The sequence below is a fragment of the Rhinatrema bivittatum genome, chromosome 8 (assembly GCF_901001135.1).
Source record: "Rhinatrema bivittatum chromosome 8, aRhiBiv1.1, whole genome shotgun sequence".
Classification (NCBI taxonomy): domain Eukaryota; kingdom Metazoa; phylum Chordata; class Amphibia; order Gymnophiona; family Rhinatrematidae; genus Rhinatrema; species Rhinatrema bivittatum.
In genome coordinates this window covers 89,679,570-89,693,672 of record NC_042622.1, presented here as the reverse complement: position 1 = coordinate 89,693,672, position 14,103 = coordinate 89,679,570, and the positions used below count along the sequence as shown (strand labels likewise).

Below are 14,103 nucleotides of genomic sequence, written 5' to 3'. Positions count from 1 at the left end.
AGTGTCTCTTCTTATCCGGTTAATTTCAGCTGAATAAAAGTACTTACTTTTTTTGCAGCCGTCCGGCCATCTGGAATAAGGTATCGTGCCTCCCGGGGAAAGATGGATGCCAGCACGGGGGAAAGCGGCCCCTGTGCATGCGATTGGCCACTCAACACGTGACGTCAAACGTCGTGACGTCACGTCTTGAGCAGCCAATCGCATGCACAGAGGCCGCTTTCCCCCGTGCTGGCATCCATCTTTCCCCGGGAGGCACGATACCTTATTCCAGATGGCCGGATGGCTGCAAAAAAGTAAGTACTTTTATTTAGCTGAAATTAACCGGATAAGAAGAGACACTCAGTCGCGCAGCGGGAGGCAGGAGGTCCGATCGGGGTTGCAGAAAGTAAGTTGCTTCGCCGCTGTCATCTTCTCCCCTCCTCCCGGAGCAGGGCGCGAAAAGCAGCCTTGCTCCGGGAGGAGGGAAGAAGAGACTGACAGTGAAGCGGCGAAGCGACTTACCTTTTGCTTTTAACTTTTTTTTTTTTTTTGCTTCGGGAGGAGGGGAGAGGTATCTGTCATTTCAAATGACATTTGAAATGACAGATACCAGAGTGGCGTGAAGCCTTAGGCCCGCGCACCCAGGATACTGTATAGGCGCTCTATCCAGTAAAATGGGTTGCGCGGGCCTAAGGCTTCACGGACGCGGTTTACATTTAAATAAAATTAGTGTTCAGGATCGAGCGGTAGGTGAGCTGCACTGTGCGTGCGGCAACCGCGGGTGCCGCAGGCACTAACGCAGCTCTTCCTACCGTTCGGTACTGGATAGACCTGCTACTGTGGTTTGTCTGTCTGTTTAGCTACACTGACTGTCTGCCTATCAGTTATTTTCAGTTATTTAGCTACATAGTAACATAATCATCTGTTAATCAAAAAAACCTTATTTTGTCTGTTGTATGTCTGTCTGTCTTTATCTCCATATATCTGTTTTGGTCTGTCTTATTTGGCTTCTGTCCTTCTCCCATCACCATACATAGCAAGAAATTGTCACACCACACAATCAGGTCTATCCTGTAAAGTGCGGCCGCGTTTACCCTGCTCCTAAGCCACTTTTTACTCACCTTCCGGCCGCGTTAGCCCTTCCTGCGATCCCGAATCCCCTTTAACCTACTCCTACCGCGTCCTAAATTCCCCGGGCAACCCCTTCCGCACGCGGCATGTATATTGCATGCAAACGAGCGAATTAGCTATTCCCTAGCATCCCGTAACCCGCGCCCCGACTATCGCTAGTTTTCCCTGCCGTTTTGTCGCGCGTTTAACCTGCAAACTTACTGCCTACCCTGACCCCTGCGGTAGAGGCAGGGGTAAGGGTAGGTGGCAAGCTTTCCCCCAGCCCCGCTCACCTGCCCCGGCCGCGATCATGGGTGCCGGTCTCCATGGCAGCCCCATCCTCTCCCCTGCTCCCGAAGCCAAAAAAAAAAAAGCGAAAAAAACGTTGCAGCCCCCCTCCGATGTCCGGACTGGGGCTACCACGGAGACCGCTTTCCCCCGTGCAAGTAAGTTGCTTCGCCGCTTCAGTTCTTCCCTCCTCCCGGAGCTGCTTTTTCAGCCTTGCTCCGGGAGGAGGGGAGAATAGACACTAGCGGCGAAGCAAAAAAAAAACCAAAAGCAATTTTGGTTTTTTTTTTTCCAAAAGCGACGATACCTTCTTGGCCGGATGGCTGCAAAAGTGGGTCGGATCCAGGCTGACAGCGGCGAAGCAACTTACGGCGAAGCAACTTGCTTAGGCCCGCGGCGAAGCAACTTACAGCGAAGCAACTCTTAGGCCCGCGACAATTTTGGTTTTTTTCCAAAAGCGACTTACTTTTGGGATCTGTCAAGATCCCAAAAGTAAGTCGTTTTTGGACGCCTGCACAACTTACTTTTTTTTGCAGCCATCAGCGATCGTGGCTCCCGTAGCTCCTCCGGAGGAAGATGGCCGCCTGCATGGGGGAAAGCGTGCAATTGGCCGCTGAAGACGTGACGTCACGACGTTTGGCGTCATGGGATGTGACGCCACGTCTTCAGCGGCCAATTGTACGCTTTCCCCCGTGCAGGCGGCCATCTTCCTCCGGAGGAGCTACGGGAGCCACGATCGCTGATGGCTGCAAAAAAAAAAAGTAAGTTGTGCAGGCGTCCAAAAACGACTTACTTTTGGGATCTTGACAGATCCCAAAAGTAAGTCGCTTTTGGAAAAAAACCAAAATTGTCGCGGGCCTGTAAGTTGCTTCGCCGCGGGCCTAAGCAAGTTGCTTCGCTGTAAGTTGCTTCGCCGCTGTCAGCCCGGACCCGACCCGACTTACCTTCTTTGCCGGACAGCTGCGAAAGTATCGTGGCTCCCCTTTTTTTTTTTTGCTTCGCCGCTGTCAGTCTGTTCTCCCCTCCTCCCGGAGCAAGGCTGCTTTTCGCGCCCTGCTTCGGGAGGAGGGGAGAGAGATGACAGCGGCGAAGCAACTTACTTTTGCATTCGATCGGTCCCGACTTCCTGGTATCTGTCATTTCAAATGACATTTGAAATGACAGATACCAGCGTGGTGTGAAGCATTAGGCCCGCGCACCCAGGATACTGTATAGGCGCTCTATCCAGTAAAATGGGTTGCGCGGGCCTAAGGCTTCACGGGCCCTTCTTAGACGCGGCATGCATTTGCATGAAATTAGAGTTCAGGATCGAGCGGTAGGTGAGCTGCACTGTGCGTGCGGCAACCGCGGGTGCCGCAGGCACTAACTCAGCTCTTCCTACCGCTCGGTACTGGATAGACCCGAATGTTACTTTTCTTTTGCCTACACAAATTATGTACTTCAGTGCAGTGTTAATAACTCTTTCTGGCAGGATTTTAAGGAAGTCTGGGTTTCCATTACTCAGGACTCATTATGCAGAAGACAATGGATCAAAGATTTAGATAAAACCTTAACCAACTTGGAAGGGGATCGAGCCAAACAAGTGAGTAGAAGTTTGCATTGGGGGGGGGGGGGGGGGGGGGAGAAGGGCAAGGGGAGAAGAGATCTTTTTCAAAAGGGACCTAGCTGGGAAATCTAAGAAGTTTCCCAGCTAAATCCCCCCAGGATGAAAATTGCAGCCATCAAAATGGCTAGCTGCCTAGTTTTACTGGTACAAGTAAACTGTCCTCAGTGTGGAGATGGGTCAAGGGAGGGAAAAAGTAGAATCAATTGGATTTTCAAATCTTTTGCATATTTCCCCATGCAGATTTGCCCACAGGTACTGCAAGTACCCTGTTCTATATTGTAAATATCCCCTATCCCCTGTTCTATTGTAAACCGGTACGATAAGACCGCGTCTTGAGTATCGGTATAGTAAAAGAATTTAAATAAATAAAATAAATAAGTACAAGATCTGAGAGTACTTTTTTTTATCCATGTACTATGCAACAATTATCAAAAGGAAACTGCCCTACCTTGTACCGGTGTATGCAAGTGAAAATAGTCCTTGCATACACTTATTCTTAGGAAATATGTTTATTAAAGAAGGGCTGTTTTGAAACGTGCTGAGATACTCTTAAGATGAACCTTGATCCTAATTGTAATAACAATAATAATAATATTATGCTTTTCTTCTACATAGCATCTTCTGTGCTTTACAATTTAGGGAGATAATTTTCAAACTGTTTTGCTTAGGATAAAGACCTTGATTTTAAAAGCATTGCTTGCGCTAAAATGCCCACATATGTGCTTATGTGGGCCACGTGGATTTTAAAAGCTGTGATATATGTTGCAGACAGAACGGTGGACACTTGGGCCGGCCTGGCGGAGTGCGCTGTGTGGAAAAGAGAGCTCTGCGGAGATGGATCAGGCCGGGAGGCGGAACCACGGCAGAGGCAAAGGTGGAGTCTTCACCCTGGAAGTCTGAGATCCCCCCGGGAGGAGCCCATGAGGACCCGGACCGCTGGGACGTAGGTGAAGGCAGTGAGAAGAGATGAAAAGACAGGCCAGAAGTCAAGGCAGGCGGCAGACAAGGGATATCGGAAGCAGAGCTGGAGTCAGGAACCAGAGAAGCAAACCAAGGAGAATCCGGAAGCGGAGCAGGATCAGGAACAGCTGGATCAGGATCAGGAACAGCGAGACCAGGATCAGGAACAGCAGGATCAGGATCAGGAATAGCGAGACCAGGATCAGGAACAGCAGGATCGCAACTCGGCACTCAGAGACTGAGGAACCTCGTTGCAAGGCAATTCTCCATGGCAGATGCCAGCTTTAAGTACTCTGCCGGTGTCTGACGTCAGATAGGGGGCTGGCTGAAGCTTTCTGGGGCTGTACCTTTAAAAGGTTCTCCCTCACGTGCGCGTGTGCCCCGGAAGGGGCGGAGTCTGGATCGGGGCTCAACGGCGTCTCCCTCATGGAGACGCTGCCGCGGAGAGGCCCAGTAGGCCTGTGAGACGCCAAATCCCATCAGGGCCTGCAGCGGGGGAAAGAAGATAAGGACCCGGTCACTAGTCTAGTGACCGGGACCGCAACAATTTATGTGCATAATGCGCATGTGCAAGCAAAAAATAAGGAGTGGGGCATGGGTGTTCTGGGGTGGGGCCAACTGTTAGGCGCATAACACTGTATTTTCAAACCTGAGGCCACAGTGCACAGTGGCTTGTTAAGCTATGTAACTTTATTGTTGCTCCTGATTTTATTTATTTATTTATTTATTTATTTATTAACTTTTATTTACCGACATTCGTGCAGCACATCATGCCGGTTTACAAAAAACTCAGGTGGGTGATACAGTAAAACAATAAAAACAATGTACACAGAATAAATAAAAGTAGAACCATTACAATGTAACCTTAGAACAAAATACTATTTCTTATAACCTTAGAACAAAATACTATTTCTTACAAAAGACACATTAAACCGAACATTATCAAAAAGAGATAAAGTAAGTAGAGGGGGGGGATGTTGTTTCTTCTAGGGAATCCTTAGGTGGTGGGGGGGGGGGGAAGCAGGGGAAAAAAGGAAGGGGTGGAGAATGTTCGAAGTGGGGGGGCTGGGGAGGAATTAAGTATGGTTTGTGTCGGGATATGCCTGTCGGAATAGCCATGTTTTGACTCCTTTCTTGAACGTTTGCAGGGATGTCTCTTGGCGTAGGAGGGTGGGTAGGGAGTTCCAGAGGGTGGGGCCAGCGACGGAGAAGACTCTCTCTCTGGTGTGGGTAGAATGTGCTGCCTTTAGAGAAGGGGTGTGCAGGGTACCTGCATGGGTTGTTCTTGTGGGTCGGTCGGAGGACCGGTAACGAGGCATTTCGTCGAGCCAGGTGTGGTTATGTTTGTGTAGGGAATTGTGAAGTAGGGTGAGGGTTTTGTATTGTGAGCGGAAGGAGATGGGTAACCAATGTAGGTCTTTTAGTATGGGGGTGATGTGGTCCCTTTTTTGAGTGCCTGTTATGATTCTAGCCATGGAGTTTTGTAGAATTTGGAGGGGTTTGATGGTGGTGGCGGGGAGTCCTAGTAATAGGGAATTGCAATAGTCTAGTTTTGTGAGCATTGTGGTCTGTACGACTGTGCGGAAATCGTGTGTGTGGAGGAGGGGTTTGAGTTTTTTTATGATGTTAAGTTTGTAGAAACCCCCCTTTAGTAGATTTTTGATGTGGGGTTTGAAACTTAGGTGTTGGTCAATGTAGACGCCTAGATCTCTTACAACCTGGGTCTGAGGGGTGACTGTGGTTGTATTTTGAGGAGTGTTCTGTCGCATGGGGAGAGTGAAGCGTTCAGGCTGCTTAGAGATGACGAGTAATTCTGTTTTTGACGAGTTTAGAGCAAGATGGAGTTCGGATAGCGAGGCGCTTATGGTGGCGAGGCAAGATTCCCAGTGTTGCAGAGGTTCTTTTATGGAACCCTGAAACGGGATGAGAATCTGCACGTCATCTGCATACAGGAAGAATTTCAGGCCTAGTTTGGAGAGGAGGTGGCATAGAGGTATGAGATACATATTAAATAGGGTGGAGGATAAGGATGATCCTTGGGGTACGCCTTGCGTGATAGGAATGTGTGAAGATTCGTGCTTGTCGATTTTTACTAGATACTCTCTGTGTGTGAGGTAGGAGGAGAGCCATGAGAGGGCTGTGTCGGCGATACCTATTTCTGTTAGGCGGGTTATTAGTATCTGATGGTTGACGGTATCGTAGGCAGCTGAGATGTCTAGTAGGGCAAGAAGGTAAGAGTTTCCGTGGTCCATACCTTTAAGTATGGTGTCTGTCATGGCAGACACCATACTTATGTATCATGTCCTGATCAAGAGAAAGTCTGCAGATCTCACAATTTTAGGCTTACATGACAGGGCGAGGGCTCCAGGTCAACTGGGGGGCATGCAGAATGAAGAACCAGGAGGGTCTGGATGACCTCGAGATTGAGTGGGCAAATTGATGGACTAATTGGAATAATTGTGAATGTCCCTCATGCAAGCATGTTTTAAAATCCACTTACATGGAGTCTGTTTGTGAGACCTGCTGCCATTTCCTCATGCTCCATCAGGCAGGATGTGGACAGCCGAACCCGGGGCCTTACACAGATCTTTCTTAACTTGACATCTTGTGGCGTGCCGCTGCTGGCACACCAAAGCTGTGCACCAAAGAGGTGTGCCCTTAGGGAAAATTGTTGTCAAAAGGAATGGGGAAGAAAATGGAAGATCTTGGCTTCCTCAGCTGTCCAGATTTTGATGAGAGGGCTACTGTGATAATCATCTGATTCATCCTGGTGGACAGCCTGAAGTAACAGCAAGAGGTCTACAGGTGAGAGAGGCCTCTCCGAGCTTTTTAATTCCTTTCCCACCAACTTGTCCTACTTCATTATCTAATGGCCAAGGGGACTTGGCAATGGGAACTATGGCAATGTTAAAGATATCACAGATTACTGTCTGAGGTATTGTCAGTAACACCAATACCCAGAGCTTTGGACTGTGGTATGACTCAATCCTTCAACCCATGCCCCAGCTTTATTGGACTCCCCTTCAGAGTTTGGTGTAGACATGGTTAATTCTACACCAACAGAGGAGGAGTTAGTAACATCTGTGCCTATGCCTGTCCCAATAATGGTGAATTTGTCTACTGTTGAAGATGGAATGAGGGTGAACGAACTGATAGATGAACCAGTTGAAAATGCTTTAAATGACACCTGGAGAGTGGTTACTAGAACTGAATCTAATCTGAGTAAATCATTTTCCCAATTATCTGTTTTTTTCAGAGGAGCAGCTTCTAAATTAAAGGAGTTAAAGTATAGAGTTTTAAACGTTGAGAAGCAAAGTGTTATGTATCTATTTATTTATTTATTTATTTAATTCTTTTATATACCGACGTTCGTATGCACATCACATCAGTTTACATTATTATCCCAGGACAAGCAGGATGCTAGTCCTCAAATATGGGTGATGTCATTGATGGAGCGCAATTACGGAAAACTTTCTGTCAAAGTTTCTAGAAATTTTTGACTGGCACACTGACCCCACCGAGCATGCCCAGCATGCCATGATATTCTCAGCCACAGGGGGTCTCCCTTCAGTCTTCGTTTTTCCGCGCTGCTTTTGGCATCGCGGAGCAGGAGCCTGTGTGAGATCTTTCTCACACTTCTGACTAAAAATCAGATCAAAATTCATTTTTTTCTATCCCACAATCGGGGTTACCCTCGTTACCACCGGCCGGTGAGTAGATAAATTCCCTTCCGACTCATTTGAGTTTAAGAATCTTTTCGTCAGATATCCATCGACGGCTGTCAAGGTTATCATGGCCACGGGATTTAAAAAATGTCCCAAATGTAATCGGACCATGTCGATTATGGATCCACACCTCGAGTGTGTACTTTGTTTGGGCCAATCTCATGATGTCTCATCCTGCCCGAAATGTGCAGAAATGACCGCTAAAGGTCGAAAAGCAAGACAAGAAAAGATGGAACATTTGTTCCATCTTCAACTCTTACCTTCCCAATCGACGTCCACTCAGTCGTCTCAGGCCGGAGCTTCAAAAAGAATAATTCTTAAAAAACGTCGTCTGGAAGGTTCAGGGGACAGTGTATAACCGACCCCATCCATGGCATCGACTAAATCAGCACCGGAGCATCGGTCAAAACATTGGCATCGATACCAATATCCTTCGATTCCGGAATCTCTATTATCCCCGGAGAAGTCAACAGCCAAGCGGCCTCGCCTTCAGGAAACACCAAGGCCTTCGACACCGAGGCGTTCACCTTCTCTCGAGGTACCAGACATCGAATCTCCACAGGGCCCTGTGGTAGGACTGATAACGCCCCCACCACCACCATGTAAAGCTGCTCTGCCTGCATCAGCTATTACGGAGGAATTGAGCGGATTTATCCGCCAAGTGGTGCTAGAAGCGCTCCAAGAGCATCGACCATTGGTGCCGATGCCGATGCCTTCGCCGAAGCCGACACCATTGCCGAAGCCGACACCATTGTCGATGCCGGTGCCCGCACCGATGCCGGTGCCCGCACCGATGCCGGCGCCTCTGCCGATGCCAGCACCCATGCTGATGCTGGTGCCCACACCGATGCCGGCGCCATTTCCGAGCACAGGACCAGCACCAATACTGTTACCTGGGGCTCCAAGACAACCAGAATTCGCATTATTCCAAATGCTGATGAATAGATTCGGCGCCCTCGTCGGTGCCATCCCACCGCAGCCTATCCCTGCTCAACCTGCAGGACTAGGGGATGTTCCTGGACAAAGACCTGTCGATGATCCTCAACCAGGGCCTTCAGGACTCTTTAGACCACTGATTCCATCACTGCCACCGAGGTCTACTCCTACTTCTCCTTCCAGACAAGTGCCATACGACTCATGGGAGGAGAAAAATACTGATTCTTCATCGGAAAGCTTCATTTCTGACCCGTCTCCTCCTGAAGGCAGAAAGAAATCTCCACCTGAAGACTTGTCCTTCACAAATTTCATAAAAGACATGGCAGACACAATCTCATAAGAACATAAAAAAATGCCATACTGGGTCAGACCAAGGGTCCATCAAGCCCAGCATCCTGTTTCCAACAGTGGCCAATCCAGGCCATAAGAACCTGGCAAGTACCCAAAAACTAAGTCTATTCCATGTAACCATTGCTAATGGCAGTGGCTATTCTCTAAGTGAACTTAATAGCAGGTAATGGACTTCTCCTCCAAGAGCTTATCCAATCCTTTTTTAAACACAGCTATACTAACTGCACGAACCACATTCTCTGGCAACAAATTCCAGAGTTTAATTGTGCGTTGAGTAAAAAAGAACTTTCTCCGATTAGTTTTAAATGTGCCCCATGCTAACTTCATGGAGTGTCCCCTAGTCTTTCTACTATCCGAAAGAGTAAATAACCGATTCACATCTACCCGTTCTAGACCTCTCATGATTTTAAACACCTCTATCATATCCCCCCTCAGTCATCTCTTCTCCAAGCTGAAAAGTCCTAACCTCTTTAGTCTTTCCTCATAGGGGAGTTGTTCCATTCCCCTTATCATTTTGGTAGCCCTTCTCTGTACCTTCTCCATCGCAATTATATCTTTTTTGAGATGTGGCGACCAGAATTGTACACAGTATTCAAGGTGCGGTCTCACCATGGAGCGATACAGAGGCATTATGACATTTTCCGTTTTATTCATCATTCCTTTTCTAATAATTCCCAACATTCTGTTTGCTTTTTTGACTGCCGCAGCACACTGAACCGACGATTTCAATGTGTTATCCACTATGACACCTAGATCTCTTTCTTGGGTTGTAGCACCTAATATGGAACCCAACATCGTGTAATTATAGCATGGGTTATTTTTCCCTATATGCATCACCTTGCACTTATCCACATTAAATTTCATCTGCCATTTGGATGCCCAATTTTCCAGTCTCACAAGGTCTTCCTGCAATTTATCACAATCTGCTTGTGATTTAACTACTCTGAACAATTTTGTGTCATCTGCAAATTTGATTATCTCACTCGTCGTATTTCTTTCCAGATCATTTATAAATATATTGAACAGGAAGGGTCCCAATACAGATCCCTGAGGCACTCCTTCAACTTAGTGTCTGAAGAGGATACACGTCAGCAGACTTTAGAAGTCTTACAATTTGTTGACCCTCCAAAAGAGGTCCTGGCCATTCCTGTCCATGAAGTACTTTTGGAGTTACAACATAGGCTTTAGGAACATCCATGTTCCGTTCTACCTATTAATAAAAGAGTGGACTCTACATATCTTGTCCAGCATGTGCCTGGTTATCAAAAGTCACAGTTATCGCATCAATCGGTAGTAGTTGAATCGGCTCAAAAGAAGTCCAAAAGAGTACAACCTCATTCTTCCACTCCACCTGGGAAGGACCATAGATTACTGGACTCTTTAGGGAGAAAGATATTTCGAGGAGCTATGCTCAACTCCAGAATAGCATCCTATCAACTATATATGACACAATACCAAAGGAATCTATGGAAACAGATGCAGGAACTTTCTAACTCCCTACCTCAGCAGTACCAGGATGCAGCTCAGTCCATTATACATAAAGGACTTAAAGCTGGAAAGCATGAAGTCCGGGCTGCCTACGATAACTTCGAAACATCTTCAAGGGTGGCAGCCTTGGGAATTAGTGCATGTCGCTGGGCCTGGTTAAAGGCCTCTGACCTCAGGTCTGAGGTACAAGAGAAGCTGGTGGATTTGCCCTGCGTAGTTGACAACCTCTTTGGCTCGAAAGTCGAGGATGCAGTGGCCCAATTAAAAGAACACACAGAGCTTAATAGTTTTGTTGCTAAAACTGCTTCATTATCATGTCTGTACGCTTATTTATGTGTAATTCAAGATTATGCTATATATGACTCTCTCCTTCCCAAATGGTCTTTAGACTGTGCAGAGGATCTGACCATTTCTATGCTTAAAGAGGCATATGCTTCTATCCCCAAAATGATAACAAATGTCACCTTGCGGGAACTTCAACAGAGAGTTTTTCATAGGACTATTATCTCTCCGTCGAGAGCGAAGCTCCTGGGACTTATAGCCTCCGATGCCTGTTTGAAGTGTTCTCAGCCGCAGGCCTCATTAATCCATTGCTTATGGACTTGCAGCTCTATACAGGCGTTCTGGGAAGAAGTGAGAAGCGCTCTATCTGCTATGTTGGGAGCTGATCTCTCCTGGTCGTCTTCCTTCTGCTTACTAAATAATGAAGTGGGGGATACCAGTGTTTCAGTGGATAATATTCTTTTTGTGTCCAAGGCCTGTCTTATTGCCAAAAAATGTATTCTACTTAAATGGATAGAACCTACTCCACCGTCGCGGCAACAATGGTCCACACTTATGATGGAACTGTATCAGATGGAGTATGGATCCTTATACACCAGATACCCTCCCGGTAAGAAGAGACACTTTCGAGACATTTGGCAGGCCTACTATACAGTTCTGCCAGTGAATATTCAAACCATCGCGCCTCTTGAGCTGTGAAGTGTGGGACGCATGTAAAGCACGTGATTGTTTGGGGTAGGGTGTTCACCGGTTCTGATCTTGCTTCCAAGAAACCTGCCGGGACCCCTCTTGTTGGAATCTCCTAACCTGTTCTACCTGCACATGCACATCCACCTGCTCCTTTGTCTATGGATGCCCAGTTAATCTTTTGTATTTGTTTGTCATTCTGGAAACCTCTGTACCGAGTGGGAAAGGGGGGGGGGGGAAGGTTTATAAGGGATTAGGTGTCATGGGTGTATAACGAAAAACTTTTGCTGGGAGACTTCTGCTTTACAGATATTTGTATGTTCTGTTGTTTATTCTCTCAATAAAAATTACTTTATAATAAAAAAAAAAAAAAAAGAACACACAGAGACATTGTGCCAACTGTCGTCAGTTCCGCAAGACTCTTCCTCATCAATGTCTCACCATCCACCGAGGAAAGACACTAGAAAACCTTTCTACAGGCAGAGGCGATATTATCCACCGGCATCCAGGGATAGATCTTCTCATCCACAACAAAGAAATCAGCCCAGACAGCCTAGAGCCACTAGGTCTCAACCGCCACCGCAGACGGGACCGGCTGCAGGTTTTTGAGGCCACCACCAGAGAGCAAAATCATCTCCTCAATCACAAACCGAACCTGCCAGTAGGAGGCCGAGTTTCCTCCTTCTACAACCATTGGTTATAGATAACAACAGACCAATGGGTATCATTGCAGTACTCTCAATAATATCACGAGGTTACCAACTCAATTTCCTCTCAACTCCAAGAGACTCGCCTCCAAAACCTCTTTCGTTAAACGAAAATCACATAATTCATCTCCAAGCAGAATTATCCACCCTTCTGAGAGCCAGAGCTGTAGAACCGTGCCCTGGACTCAGCAGGGCAGAGGATTCTACTCCCATTATTTCCTCATTCCAAAGAAAACCGGAGGCCTACGTCTCATCCTAGACCACAGAAATCTCAACAAATTTCTAAAGAAAGAAAAGTTCAGGATGGTTTCTCTAGGCATCATGCTTCTCCTTCTTCAAACAGGAGATTGGCTTACGCTCACATTCCAATATTCCCTCCTCATCACAAGTATCTGCGCTTCCTGGTGGGTCATCATCATTTCCAGTACAGAGTACTACCATTCGGACTTGCCTCAGCTCCCAGAGTATTCACAAAATGCCTGGCAGTAATAGCAGCACACTTACACAAAGAAAGTGTCCACGTTTTCCCCTATCTAGACAACTGGCTCATCAGAAGTCAATCTCAACAAGGAACTTTGGCTTCTCTCAACCAAACAGCTATTCTACTTCACTCGATGGGGTTTCTCATCAGTTATCAAAAGTCCCATCTCATTTCATCTCACTTACTTCAATTCATCGGAGCAGAATTGAACACCATCCTCTCAAGAGCTATTCTACCCGAGGATCGGGCAGAAACACTCTCCCTATTGGCAAACTCGCTACACTCGCAGAAACAAGTGACAGCTCATCAGTTTCTAACTTTACTGGGCCACATGGCCTTCACAGTCCATGTCACTCCTATGGCAAGACTAGCCATGAGAATAACCCAATGGACATTAAGGTCACAATGGATCCAAGCCATTCAATCACTGTCTTTTCCAATTTAAGTAACCCACCAACTACGTTCTTCTCTCCTTTGGTGGATCAACAGAGACAACTTGCACAAGGGCTTACCCTTCCAACAACCAGTTCCACAGATAACTTTAACTACAGATGCATCCACCTTAGGTTGGGGAGCTCACATAGACAATCTCCAAACCCAGGGTACTTGGACAAAACTCGAAGCAACATTTCAAATCAATTTCCTGGAACTTCGAGCTATACGTTATGCTCTGCATGCGTTCAAAGACTGCCTTTCACACAAGACTGTTCTGATTCAAATGGACAATACATTAGCCATGTGGTACCTGAACAAACAGGGAGGTACGGGCTCTTATCTCCTTTGTCAAGAAGCTGTACAAATTTGGGACTGGGCCCTGATACATTCCATATTTCTCCGGGCCACTTATCTAGCGGGCATCCACAACGTAATTGCAGATCTCCTCAGTCGTCATTTCCAACCACACGAGTGGTCCCTGGATCCCTTAGTAGTGACCAGGATATTCCAGCATTGGGGACAACCATCAATAGACCTCTTTGCATCACTCCTGAACCACAAAGTGGACAGGTTCTGCTCTCTGAACGGGCAGAAACACCAGCCAGCCAAGGACGCCTTTGCTCACCCTTGGAACTCAGGCCTTCTATACGCATATCCTCCGATACAGCTCATAACCAAAACTCTAGTGAAGTTACAACAGGACAAGGGGTCCATGATACTCATTGCCCCATATTGGCCTCGACAAGTATGGTTTCCCATACTTCTAGACCTCTCGATCAGAGAACCAATTCGCCTGGATGTAGCTCCCCCTCTCATAACTCAGGATCAGGGCAGGTTGTGCCAACCCAACTTTCAATCCCTATCCCTGACAGCATGGATGTTGAAAGCTTGATCTTACAACTACTCAATCTTTCAACTAATTTCTCTCAAGTGCTTATAGCTTCACGTAAACCTTCCACACGAAAGAACTAATCTTCGAAATGGAAAAGATTTACTTTGTGGTGCATGCAAAAGAACATTTACCCTTTCTCCTGCCCCACACCTTCTCTGCTAGACTACTTAAGCCAT

At 46.9% G+C, this 14,103-nt stretch overlaps 1 protein-coding gene across 3 annotated transcripts in view; it reads left to right on the top strand.

The window, feature by feature from the left end:
• Positions 1-14,103, top strand: part of CCDC180 (coiled-coil domain containing 180) — a 597,826-nt gene that overhangs the window by 69,265 nt on the left and 514,458 nt on the right. For all 3 annotated transcript variants that reach the window (XM_029611950.1, XM_029611952.1, XM_029611951.1), the window contains one exon: positions 2,849-2,959. In XM_029611950.1, coding sequence (XP_029467810.1) covers positions 2,849-2,959 — 111 coding nt within the window. The remainder of the gene's footprint in view (positions 1-2,848; positions 2,960-14,103) is intronic.